The sequence below is a fragment of the Coturnix japonica genome, chromosome 4 (assembly GCF_054131305.1).
Source record: "Coturnix japonica strain WE chromosome 4, WE-NBRP24, whole genome shotgun sequence".
NCBI lineage: Eukaryota > Metazoa > Chordata > Aves > Galliformes > Phasianidae > Coturnix > Coturnix japonica.
Window position 1 is genome coordinate 68,162,382 of NC_140666.1, and position 14,097 is coordinate 68,176,478.

At 42.1% G+C, this 14,097-nt stretch overlaps 2 protein-coding genes across 2 annotated transcripts; both read left to right on the plus strand.

The window, feature by feature from the left end:
* The first annotated feature begins 13 nt into the window (after nucleotides 1-13).
* On the plus strand, nucleotides 14-5,214 carry SGCB (sarcoglycan beta). Its single transcript, XM_015862314.2, has 6 exons — nucleotides 14-56; nucleotides 785-994; nucleotides 1,498-1,683; nucleotides 1,775-1,966; nucleotides 2,350-2,481; nucleotides 3,111-5,214. The coding sequence occupies exons 1-6, from the start codon at nucleotides 33-35 to the stop codon at nucleotides 3,312-3,314; spliced, it is 948 nt and encodes a 315-aa protein (XP_015717800.1). The 5' UTR covers nucleotides 14-32; the 3' UTR covers nucleotides 3,315-5,214.
* Nucleotides 5,215-5,689: 475 nt separating this feature from the next.
* LRRC66 (leucine rich repeat containing 66) lies at nucleotides 5,690-12,418 on the plus strand. The gene is made up of 4 exons (XM_015862305.2): nucleotides 5,690-6,173; nucleotides 6,970-7,139; nucleotides 7,917-8,247; nucleotides 9,340-12,418. Exons 1-4 carry the CDS (start codon nucleotides 5,690-5,692, stop codon nucleotides 11,994-11,996), a joined length of 3,642 nt encoding a protein of 1,213 aa, XP_015717791.1. The 3' UTR covers nucleotides 11,997-12,418.
* Nucleotides 12,419-14,097: the final 1,679 nt, after the last annotated feature.

Sequence of the window (14,097 nt, forward strand, 5' to 3'; positions counted from 1 at the left end):
GAGCTCCGCAGCCGCGGCGGCACCCGGGGAAGATGGCGGCGGCCGCCTCGGAGCAGGTCTGGGAGCCGGGCGGGCGGCCGGGAGGGGAGCGAGGGGCGCCGCTTGTGTGGGGATGGGCCGGGCTGCCATGGGCCGGGGATCACGGCGGCCAAAAGATGGTCCCATCCCAAAGTCAGGGTTCGGCGGGAGGCTGAGTGCGTGCCTCGGTCGTGACAGCAGCCCGAGCCCCGTGCATGGGCCTGGGAGACGGAGAGGCGAGCGGGGAGAGGGCGTTGTGTTAGTGGGCTGTCCTGACATGTTGGCACGGAGTGGGAATGCGCCCGTTACCCGGCCCGTATAAATAGAGCTGCGTGAGTCACCGCAGCCATCAAAAGACAGAACCCCTTATGGACCCTTACCCAGCGACCTGCGTCATTCAGAGAGGTGGAACAAAACGGTGTACAAAGCTATGAAAGCAGCTGGGGCAATCGAGCTTTATTTCCCTATGAATCTCTACGAGATTTTCTGATATGCAGTAATGTGACTGTTTGCTGGGAGGCACTTTGCAATCCAGTCACTGCCAACCAGTAAGTTACAGCCAGCCAGTCCCATTCCCCCTGACTGGTAGTGTGTCAGTGGCTTTATACTCTAAGTACAAGTGGCAGGCAGTAATATTACATAATCCTGGGTACAATATAATATATTCCACTCATCAGCTGTGTATATTTTTTGCATACGTACATGTGTATCATTTTGGTGGACTTAAACATACCTCACAGCAGCCAACCTGTGCTTTGTGTCACAGCAAAGTTCCAATGGGCCAGTGAAGAAATCCATGCGTGAGAAGGCTGTAGAGCGCAGGAATGTCAATAAGGAGCACAACAGTAACTTTAAAGCTGGATATATCCCAATTGATGAAGACCGACTCCACAAGACAGGCTTACGTGGCAGGAAAGGCAACTTGGCCATCTGCGTGATTGTCCTTCTGTTTATTTTGGCCGTCATCAATCTGATTGTGAGTATTAATACTTAGGCTGTAAGCAATGTTAGGACCTATTTCATTTTTATTAGAGAAAGAAAACTTACCCAGTAAGTTTTTATCAGTATTTCACTGTCACAGTCCCATTGTGAACCCACAGGAGCCTCGATGAGGAAGCCGTGATGCTCTCTCTCCCTTCCCCAAACTCCACAAGGGAATCATAGAATCATAGAATTACCCAGGTTGGAAAAGACCTTGAGGATCATCAAGTCCAACTGCAGCCTAACCAGTACCCTAACTCTGACAACCCTATGCTAAATCATATCCCTGAGCACCACATCCAAATGATTCTTAAACACAACCAGGGATGGCGATTCAACCACCTCCCTGGGGAGCCTATTCCAGTACCTAACTACCCTTTCTGTAAAGGAGTTCTTCCTAAGAACTATAATACACTACATGTTATTAGTGCAGAACAGATGTATCCAGGATACCTGTAATATCAAAGTCATATCTGACAACCTGTGTTTCTCTTTCAGATTACTCTTGTTATCTGGGCAGTGATTCGAATCGGCCCCAATGGCTGTGACAGCATGGAGTTCCACGAGAGCGGCTTGCTGCGGTTTAAGCAAGTTTCTGACATGGGTGTGATACATCCACTGTATAAAAGCACTGTGGGAGGCAGACGGAACGAAGATCTGGTGATCACTGGAAATAATCAGCCTGTAAGTTATGTTGTGAATTGGAATTACGCTCGGGTTATTAATAAACTTAATGTTTGAAACGTCATTAACTTAAAGCCTCTTGCTTCTGAAGATTGTATTTCAGCAAGGAACAACCAAACTTAGTGTGGAAAAAGACAAAACTTCCATCACCAGTGATATTGGCATGGAATTTGTTGACCCGCGGACACAAAATACCTTGTTCAGCACTGACTATGAAACTCACGAGTTTCATCTGCCAAATGGAGTTAAAATCTTGAATGTCCAGAAGGCCTCTACAGAGAGGGTACGTCGTCAGAGAACCAAAACCCTGTATGTTTTTGTATGCATAGTGTCAATCTTAATGTCAGACTGAAGCTTCTTTTTTGCTTATCAGTCATAATAAAGGCTTTCCAGATTTTGTATCCCATGCAACTGTCACACAAGTAATTTTTTTCACAGTCAAGTGATAGACAAACTATGCTATGTACCTTCCAGATTTAAGTAAGCCACGCAAGTGTAAATGTAGAAAATACCAAATGGGCGAAGGCTTCATAGTCATAATGGGAAAAGGGTTTTTTTATTATTAAATTACTGAGCAATATTTTCAAGATGATTCAAGTCACTCAGATGAACCCAAGTGGCACGTTTCCATTGATCTGTAACACTTGTGTTTGTGTATGTTTTTAGATTACTAGCAATGCAACCAGTGACCTAAACATAAAGGTTGATGGCCGTGCTATTGTGCGTGGAAATGAAGGTGTTTTCATCACAGGCAAAACCATTGAGTTTCGAATGGGGGGCAACATGGAGCTTAAAGCAGTAAGTATTCCACAGCAGCATTTTATGAACATCTTTCTTTTGAGTTCAAGCTGATATTAAGCTCCTTTACCTTTGTACTGATTCGAATCCTATATGAAAGAGTCATTCATAAAAGTTGAGTTTATTATTTAATTGGATTTTTTAGAGGTAGATAATTGTTATGCTTTTAATTTGCGCTTCAGTATTGTTCAAGTAATGCTGATGTAATACTATAAGACACCAGAATCCCATAATCCAAGCTATTGGGTGTTTCTGCACTGAAATGAACACCGAAGGGAATACATATTCTCTTCCCGAGGCTTTATTGTGGACAGCAACCTTAAACAAAAGAGCAGAGACTAAAATTAGTTCATTTCACTTATTTGTAATTCCCTGCCTTTACTTATAGGCCTGTGAAGTGAAGAACTGTCTGCCACATTTCCATTGCTTTCTCAGTATTGATCTACCATTGGAATAGCAAAGTACAGTGGCTGTAATGGAGAAATTAATGGGTGTTATTCGTGAATTTAATTAAACAATGAAACCTTCTTATATATTATATCCTGTAGATTTCTACAAACTTTCTAACAACATATTGTTAAACTAGCTTGTTCTTCCTAAAAACTCTTTTTTTCCTTCCCTCTGAAAAGGAGAACAGCATTATCCTCAATGGAACCGTGATGGTCAGCCCATCACGACTGCCAAGCTCTTCGTACGGGGAGCAGTTTAACAACGGCAACTGGCTGCGATTCAAGCTGTGTATGTGTGCAGATGGGACACTGTTCAAGGTGCAGGTGACAGGCCACAACATGGGTTGTCAGACCTCTGTCAATCCGTGTGGAGCCATGCACTAAAACACAAAGCACTACCAGGAGAGTTCTTTTATGCGTTTACATGTGTTTGTATGAACTAACTGCATGCCTTCAAGGATTTCTGTTTCTACAAGAGTTAATACTAACATTTATTACACAGTATTTTTAAGCACAGGCTGTTACATTCAGCAGTTTAATGTCATCATTGTGCTAGCCATAACAGTGGCACTGACTCAGTGAGCTCTCAGTTTATGTGCATAATAAAATACCTTCCTGAATTGGGATCAGTAGGATATGTTTAAATTGAAGCATAATTGTAAGCAGCAGTGTCTAAGGTCAGGTCTCTTTTCTTGCTGTGAATTGTCAGTATTCAATTCTGAAGTGAAACTGAAGCCTGCAATTCTTTGTGTGATGGTATTGGAACCCGTGACAGCAGAATAACCACAGATATATCTGAATTTGTCAACAGTGAAACTGTGTCTATGGTGAGCTGGGGCCTTTTAAATAAGTAACTACTGTAGCCTTAGAACTGCTTTTGTAGAGGGATGGCGTTCTGTACTCAAAAGAGATCAGCTCATTATCCTCACCCTTCCCCCGTGAACTTTTCTTCTGTTTGAAATAGTTGTGCAGTGTGTTTTGTTTTACAGTAGCATCAAGTAATCTAAATAGAGGAGGCCACAATGGTGACTTTGCAAGTCATTTTTTGACAAGTCTTTTTAGATAAGCACGTCTTTATCTTCCTAAAAGTTGTGCAGAAGTTAAATGTTAACTTCAGGATTGGGCATTTGTTATGGAAATATGAATTACCTACGCTTGTTTTATAGCTCTCAAAGTACACTGAATTCCAAAAGACAAGCCAGCTCCTGCTGCCATCGAATTACATTCAAGACTGTGGGAAAGTATGAACATGCTAAAGTATGTTTTGAATACTGCCTCCATGAACTTCACAGTTTTACTACAGTTAATATGTGTTAATCATGCTGAAAACATCCGTGTTTGTGGCACGAAGCAGTTCCCAATGAGGATGTTTCACCTGAAGAGATAAAACTGTTGGTTTTAGAACTTGCACTCACTTGATAATGGCACAGTTTGTCACTTTCTTTACACACGTATAGATACATATATATAAATATACACATTATATAATGTTGCTTATATTCATATATATTATACAAACATGTATATACATGCAAACTCTGACGTACATAACTGACATTAATACTGATGCATGTATTTATATATAAATATAAGCAGCAGTGTTCTCAAGGCTGAAATAATAGAACGTGGTAAATGACAGATACTGACCTCGGTCACATAGAGTACACGTGAAGAGCACTTTATAGCTCTTCTGTGCTTGATATCACGCCTACATGCGAGGATTGGATTCCAGACCTATAATTATCAAGAATTCTTATACTACACACAGCATAGCTGAGAGATGTGTCATAAAGGTGCTCTTGAATCATGGTCTGAAGAATTGATTTTGAAGTGTGGATTTTTAGTCAAAATGTAGCAAAACCAGTGGTATAAATACCAAATGGTGTGAAATATTGACTTGCTGGCCGCTATTTATGCACTGGTAAAATATTTTGTTGCCTTCATTATGTGTTTTGAGAAACACTGACACCACATACCCCACGTTGTGCAGTTATTTGTTGTTTATCTTCTAACTGCCTGAATTATGTTTTTCTATGCTTATTTAAAGCACACTGTGTGGCACACTATTTATTTCAGTCCCACAGATGCACTTGAAATGCTGTGTTCTACCTGCTTCTCTGTAGGATACCTACTGGGTACACCAAAGCAACGTACTTGTGATGAATTCTCAGCACCTGTAAAGGTGGTGGTTGCTTCAGTAGCTGGAAGACGATTGCATTTCTAAGCTTTGTTTTTAAATGAAATTTGTTTTTAAATGACAAAAAATAATAAATTTTAAGACTGAGCTGTGGTTTAGAGTTATTTGTAAGTACGTATTTCTTTTTATCATTAAAACGTGTTGTTGTATTGATGGTGAAACTAGTATTGTGTTAACTGTAAGTATGAAAATCATTCCATAGCTATTTGTCATAGATTGTATCCGGTGGACTTTGATCAGTGATAACTGTATATGATACCTCAAGTTACAGTTCAAAAGTCTCTGCTGTGGTTAGTTCACAAGTTCCTGAGAAGCTGTGTTTCTCAACTGAAGGGCTGGAAGAGAAAGAAAAGGTTTGGAGTGTCTTTGGGAGAGGGGAACGAGGGGGGAACCCCCCAGTTTATGGGGAGAAATATCTAACCTGCTAACGTTATGTGTTTCAGACAGAACGCTGGTAATGGTTGGGTGTTTGTTTCGGGTTGATGTCAAAGTATTTCCTCTTTCTGTTTTGCTTCGTGTTATGCTGAACTTACCATAACTTTACATCTTACGTATAGACGTTATGGATAAAATTCACCTGAGTGTCACAGCTGTGCTGCTCCTTTACTTTAATCATCCTGGATCAGCGGGAACCAAGTCACAGCAGCTTCTTAATACACATCACCGTACAGACTGCTGGGGGGATGCAAAGATCGTAGTGAATTGCTCTTTGATGGGACTAGCTGCTGTTCCAGAAGATATATCACTAACAGCGGTAACAGCCGATTTCAGTTACAATAACATCAAAACTTTTCTGTGCTCCACTGGGAGAAATGAAGACTGGATGCTGAAACATCTGAATCTCAGTAACAACCTCATGTCTGAAGTCTCCATAACTGCTTTTAGAAGTTTACCAATGTTGGAAACTCTAAACCTCAATGGTAACTCCATCAGCACCCTCACACTGGACCCACCTACACCTAAAACGTGTGGAGAAATCCACCATTTCCTGCCTGCTTTGAAAGTACTGTCAGCCGAAGGGAATAACCTCCATGCAGTTCCAACAGGTGAGTACTTCAAACTATTTAAGGACCTCACGAGGACTAAATTGGCTTGGGATAAAATTTGGTACATCTTACTCTATGTAGAATGAGACTATCTCTGTTGGTTACGTGTAAGGTGTGGCCAGGTTTCACCTGTTTGCAAATGCAGACTGAAGGTTGTTCAACTACAAATGGCTTGTTCGGGATTTGTTTGGTTCTATACAGTCTTTGCAATGCCAGTCAAGTATAACTAAAGTTTACTTCCTGAGAGGCAAGGAAAACCATCAGCCTCTACACAACTCAATTGTGAACATTAATATGTAAGAAAATTAAAAAAGCAATTTCATAGTACTCCTTAGAATAAAGTTAATGCTCTTCTAAATAAAACTAGCCCCAAATTCAGTATTTAACAAAGATGGGAAAATATGTTTAGTTCATTCAGAACAAATTTGCCATCTAGCAATTGATACCTCCTATTAATGATTCTTTAAGGCTTTGCTAAACTGGGGCTTTTAGGGGCTCCCTGCACAGTGTGTAAGAAAACAAGACACCTTCAGCATTCCATAGAGCTGCTTATGCAGGACAGCTGCTGTCCTGACAAGGGTTTGCTGAAGGACACACTGTTGTGCTTAATTCACAGGCAGACGGGGAAAAAAGCAACAACACACTTTCAGTTTCAGTCAGGTGTATGTCCTATGGCTACAGTTCACATAATTCCCTATCTGTGTATGTGCATGAACATGGAGGTGGTAGTGTCAGCCACCTGACAACAGCTGGGCAAACAGGAATATGAAATGTGAAATCATTCTGCTTTTCCTAGGGCTGGGACTGCTGCAGTCTCTGCAAACTGTCCACTTGGCATTCAATGACATACTGCAGATCGACCAGAATGATTTCCACAACTGTTCGCAGCTGAAACATATCTACCTGCAGAACAACAAGATAGCAAACATCCATCTCGCCGCCTTCAAGGATCTCAACAAACTACAGGTCGTAAAGCAGCATTACTACAGCTTCAGTGTTCCGTGCTAATCTCTGCTAAAGATTCTTCAATCAGCTGTTCAGCAGTGATTATATTGGTCTGATCATTGGTACACAATTACAAAAATTTAAGCAAGCAATTTAAATAGCCATTACTTCTAACTATGCCACAAGCCAGTGCATAACTGGCTTAAACACAGACTTCCTTCCCCCATCACTTCTACATGAACTCTAACGTGGAGTGGAAGCCCTTTCCACTCCTCAGAGAAACACAAAACACTAAAATGCTATGACGGGCCTTTATCAACTTTGGCACAGTCAAGCTGAGAAGGAATTGTACAGCAAAAGAAATGAGGCCAATGAGGCTATTTCTGAGGAGACCAGAGAGTCATAAAAAGACTCACCAGCCCCTTGCATCAACTGCAGGCATCCTCTGGCAAGAGCCCTGCAGATTCCCAGCCACACAGAAGTAGCCTACAATGAAAGTCTGCCAAACTCCTGTCCTAAAATCACAACCTCAGCGCAGTATTTTTGAAATCTCAAACACAAATATTGTTCCCTTTCTTCAGAAAGAGTGGTGAGGCATTGGAATGGGCTGCCCAGGGAGGTGGTAGAGTCACCATCCCTGCAGGTGTTCAGTAAGTGTGTGGATGTGGCGCTGAAGGATGTGGTTAGTGGGCATGGGATGACCGGCTGGCAGTTAGATGTGATGATCTTAAACGTGATGATCTTTTCCAATCTGAAGAATGCTGTGAAATTAATTCTGAATTAATTACTTCCACATAGGTCGTGGATCTCCGTGAAAACCCTCTGGCAACCATTCTACCCCACCTATTAATCAATATGAACATTTTTCAACTCCAAGTGGATTTGTTCAACAGCTCCTGGATATGTAACTGCAGACTTCATGCTTTCAAACATTCACTCCGTTTTCTTTCTGCCTCCATGATTAAAAAGCTGATGACCTCATGCAGTAAATCTGCCACCAGCTCACAGAAGCCTCTGCTGTATCTTTCAAGTTTCCACCTGAACTGCAGTGACAGCGTTTTGTTCAGGACAGTCGTGGTCCCACCGAGGGAGACATCAGTGCTGCGCTGCGGCGTGGGTAACACACAGGGTACGTGGAACAGGGCTGTGCCCCGTGCGCTGCTAAACTCCTACTGCGTGCAGAATGATCACACAAATATGGTTTGAAAAGTGGGTTTCCGAAGGTGCTGCTTTAAATGTAACCAAGTGACAATTTAACATGCTAATTAGTGATTATTACACCAGAGAATTTGAAAGTCATTTTTCCTAAAGGTGGAGTCATAGAATGGAATCATAGAAATCGTAGAACAGAATCATAGAATAACTTGGGTTGGAAGGGACCTCAAAAATCATCTAGTTCCAACCCCCATGCTTTCATCTCCTTTCCTGTGCTGAACTAATGAGGGATGCTAAAGTCCAACCATATACAAATTTTAGTATGCAATATGTTGCAAATATGTAAGTTAATTATGGAATGCAAACAAAGCACAGAATGGGCTTTTCTCTTATTGCAGTTAACAGCTGTGGGGTAGCTTTTCTGGAGGAAAAAGGAGAAGGATACAGCTGAGTTTCTGGTATTTGGTCACAGCAGAGTGAAATGAATCGTAGAATGGCCTGGGTTGAAAAGGACTCCTCTTTTAACACAGCCCAGAACATAGTTGGCCTTCTAGGCTTCAAGCTCACACTGCTGGCTCATGTCCAGCTTCTCATTCACCAGGACCCCCAAGTCCTTCTCCACAGGGCAGCTCTCAAGGAGATCTCCCCCCAGTTTATATAAATACCTGAGAGTCCCCAAATGAAAATGATTAGAGTCTCTCAGAAATACCACGCTTCTGTTCTGCTTTCCAAGTAAATCACAGAAAACGTGATCAGGGCTCAAATCAACAGACGACATTGGAATACATTCCAAAAGAGCAGAAACCAGCCACATCCTACACTTGCTAGAGGCTGGAACGCTTGTTGGGTGCACACAAATTGCCTTGGTTTGCCAGCTGTCTTTGCTGCAGCCTGAGCAGTAACCACAGGAACAACACAGCAGTTATATATACATTTCATAAAAATAACACACAAATTATCACAGATACAATACACAGAGTACACCAATGTAGAAATAACCTGACTCCAGCAGCTAAGTATACTCTGCTTTTAAGAAAGTTTCAATTAGTGTTTTCTTTCATTTCAGGTAACAGAGTCTCTTGGTGGGCACCTAAAGGCCAAATTTCAGAGGAAAACAGTCTTCCTCATCTGACACTGGATAACATTAATAATTTAGTAATACACAATGCTGAGAAAAGCGATGAAGGCTTATACATGTGTACTTTGAACACAACAAGGAAGAAGTATCTCATCTACAATGTACAGGTGAAAGAAAGGACTCCAGCTTCTCTGGTTAGAAAAACTCGGGCCACCAACCCAGGTGTTAGAGCAGGAGGAACGCAGCAGGACCTGACGCTGGCTGTGTGCCTCTCGGTGTTCATTACATTCCTCTGTGCCTTCTGCCTGGGCGCCCTGGCCAGGCCCTGCCTCACACGCTTGTGGATGCGCATGTGCAAGAACAAAGCCCCTGCTCCAGAACACATCTACGCTAACCACGCTTTTTCAGATGAAACCCTGAGCAGAGAGCAATCCACGAGCAAACCACTGAACACACAGCATAATGTGTTTGTTTCTTATGAGAATTCTTCAAGAAACACGCATGCTTCTCCTACAGGAACTGCTCAGTTGTACGAAGAAGTCATTGGTGGCACCGAACGCACTCCAAGAGCTGAGGAGTTCCCAAAACAAAGCAATAATGAGATTACCATAAGGAAAAATACAGTGTCTTCCAACACCAAAACTAATAGCCATGATGCCATATACATAAACACCAGACAGCTTACTGCAAGGGCAGATTATGAGAGCAGCGATGAAGTAACACCGAGGAAATTGATGGGGAACAGCTTGTCACCGTGGGAAGACCCAGAGTACACTAACATCACAGGCTCAGAGCAGAACAGAGTCCCTCCCATACCCAGCAGATATTACACTGGCTCTCAGTCAGTTCACATGGACCCTGCAGACAAAGATTTACCCCATACAGGAGATGCTGGCTTCCCACCTCCCACAGTACAACCCCAAACCAGTGTGCGAGATCCCAGGGACAGTGAGGTGGGTAACAGCTCTGGTCAGCAGCAGTCAGAGGCAACACCTGAGTACAAAAGGAACATTTCACACCATGAACCTATAAGCACTACAAGATTTATGCCTGGAAGGCAAAGCTATGATAGAGAATTTGGTCTAAATGGCAACATAAATACAAACAGCGATGTGGGAGATCATATTTTACCCAGTAGCTCCAAGAGATATGCAAATATTGAGAACTTAAGCGTTCACCAAAAACCTGAGGATGCTCCTCATACCGATCACAGCCATAAAAGGGATTGTAGAAATGAGCGAGGTAATTTTGCAGATTTCTTCGGTGACAGTTCTTCAGATGAAGGGACTCCATTCACGATGAGTGACTGCAGCTCCTTAGAAGACTTTGACCTGGAACAACCCAACGTTAGCAGCAATTTTCCAGCTCCTCTGGCATCAGTAGAGAAAGCTGACACAAATGGAACCGGTCATTTCTCACCGCCGCTGGAATCCCTGAGTATTGCTGCAGAACTTCGGCATATTGGAAAAAGTGGAGATAAGCATGTTGCATATTTTGGAACCACCACTGATTATGGGTCAGACACCATCATGCCTGAAGCAGCATCAGCTTATGGCACCGAAGGCAGCGATCATGTAAGAATGTCAGGTTCAGATTCAATTAGTTCAAGCCCTGAAGTTCCTGATGCATTTGACTATTATAGCAAAGAGCCAACAGCACAAAACCCAGTTTCTGATTCTCCCTACAAGCACAACACAGATTTCAGCAATACATCACTTTCATTAGAACATTCTCCTACATACACAACAGATACCAAAAATACTCCTGAAGATGCTGAGCTGCAGCCACATCAGTTTTCCTTTCAACCACAGTCCCTCCTCAGACACAGCCCCACAGAACAGAAGGAACAGGCACCAGAGGAACGCACAGAGCAGCTCACAGATGAGAGCTCCTCTGAAAGCGACCATGGGGAAGGGGACACTGCTCTGCCATGGAACACAAACACATCTGAGAACCATCATTTTGTTTGTACTCTTCTTGACACTGGTTTGAATGCAACTGTTACTAAAGCACCTCTCCTGCATGCCAGCACAGCCCGCAACAAATCACTTCATCCATCCCTACCTGAAAGCGCAACTGAAAAACCTTCTACGGTTATTATGGAGAAAGAGTCATTACCACAGGCTGAGCACATTAATTCAGCTAGGACTCATGAAGATAAAACAGAAAGAGGTTTCAGTGAAGAATGTGATGAATACAGGGAATCACAGGGCAGCAGCAACTGCAGCTCTCCTGACGAAATGCCATCGTGCAGCATTATAACAAAATTGCACCTTGAATCTCCTGGGAAAACACAGTCAGTCTTCAACACAGAAAGTTATTTCCAGTTGGATCCAAGTGAAGAGAACGTGTACTCCTCACCAGTCCCACCCAGCACACAGCGCAGCTCAGGTCTGTTCCCACAGAAGACAGCAGGAAACAAAACCTTCCCAACAACTGATCCCAGTGAGCTGGAGGGAGACACATCTTGGACAGCATCAGAGAACAGCTCTACAACAGCTTCCAGCCTCCCAGATTCCAGTGAAAGACGCTGTCAAAGGCCTCAGACCAGTTTAGGACAGAGCCAGCTTTTCATTAAGAAGAAAAGAGCATTTGATGGATTTGCAAATATTTTGCAAAGTAGGAGAGCAGACTCTGATGATTGAGACACAGCAGTGCATTGCTGACCTCCTACAGGTGCAAAGTGGCTGCATCTCAGAATGAAGTTGGGGGGTTTTCTGCTCATTTTTGCTCAGTACAGCTATCTGCCTTTAACTTCAGAAATGCAGGTTATGGAACCAGACCTGACCTGTGTGATGTGTAAAGTGTGGATTAACCTAATTCAGAAAAAAAACTCAGGCTGATACAGATATTTGTGTACATACAAGTCAGATACCACAGACATGTACCTGCAACTCTAGGATACCTGAATGAGTAAACTCAGTAGTTATGTTTGCTAATAAACCTTTTGCTGAGGTCTAGTAATATACTTGCTTACTGTTGGTACTGAGATATGAGTTTCCTTTACATTTTCTAACACACACTGGTTTATTTGTCAAAAATAAATGTAACACTGAAATTATTATTACATCATTACTATTACTGCATGTTTGCTGCAGGAATCACCCTATATAATAGAATATATTACTGCCTTCTGCTTTTGTGAACCAGATTTTTGGGCTACAAGTCTCTGAATTTCCCCAACATTACATCTAAGCAGTATTCAAATGCTGTATTCCTAGAAGTCTCTGGGATTTGAATTCATTGCAAAACACAGAATCGGTACATTTAGGTAGAGGGGTAAAGCTGACATAACATAAGGACTCTCCAAATGAGAGCATGCCAATAAATAAAAATAAATGGATGCTAGTTGTCAGAACCCAAAAATACACAGAAGCAATGAGAGAGCTACAAGCAAATTTTTCCCCCTCACTTTTTCATCAAGTTTTATTAATAACTGTTAGCAAAAAAAAAAAAAAAAAAAAAAGTAACTACTGCAAATGAATGTTCAATTAATTATTATGCTCTCCATAAAGAGAACGCACTTCAAACTGACAGCAAAAAACCCCCATGTGGGTAACAGCTTGGGTAAAGCAAACTACTGACAGGTCACAGAAGGTAACAGTGGCCACCACCACTTTAAAAAAGAAATACATTAAGGCAATGTAGACTTGCTTCTTATGTTATGCACTGACTGACGCTGGGTTGTACCAGCTGCTGACACACAAAGAAAGACAGCCAACCACGTAAGTGAGCCAATTTCATGGCATTTGTTCATTCGCTGCTACTACAGTTCAACAAGCTTTCAAAATATACATTGGCAAAATTGTTTCTCATCTTCTCCAACCATCAGAATGCTGCAGTACCATCACATACAGTACATTACTTCCGAGGAACAGCAAGTGTTCTAAGACTCCTTTCGTGCAATAAAGCTTCAGAAGACTACTTGCTTGTTCTCATCAGATCCACAAAGAAAATAGAATTAGAATTACGAAGGTTGGAAAAGACCTCGAAGATCATCAAGTCCAACCACAGCCTAACCATTGTATCCTAACTCTACCAACCCTCTGCTAAATCATATCCCTGAGAACCACATCCAAATGGCTCTTAAACACATCCAGTGACGGTGACTCAACCACCTCCCTGGGGAGCCTATTCCAGTGCTTAACTACCCTTTCTGTAAAGAAGTGTTTCTAAAATACACTTGCTCCTTCACCAAGGAATTTTTAACCTGTGCCAAATTATTTCCTTCTACTGTCACAATGTTGTTGATGTTCTGTCTGAAACTTACCCTCAGATTTACGCCTAAACTTGCACCCTTGCTTTGCTACTGTTAAAACACTCAGCTTCTCCTCCTTTTTAATACTTCCTCACATCATTAGCAACTGCTCTTGGAGAAAATGCAAAACCTTTTATATTTTCTGTGGCTTCCCACCAACACTCTTCATATTTTACGCCTTCTCTACTCACCCTATTTCTCCAGGCCCTTCTGTACCCAAAGCTACAAACCTCCTGCTCCCTGAATCCCTTTGAGATTCTACTGTTGTTCACTTTTCTTTGCAATTCAGCTGTTTTCAATCAACTACATCTGCTTACACTGAAAACATCATTCATTTAATCACTGAGCATATTCTGGAACACCTATTATTTTTTCCTCCACAGAAGTCATACCTGCTGAAAGGTGCAACTCAAATGCTCTAGAGATGTTGAAACTTCTATAGCTTCAGTAACTTCAGATAAAAAACAAACAAAACCCCCACAGTCTGA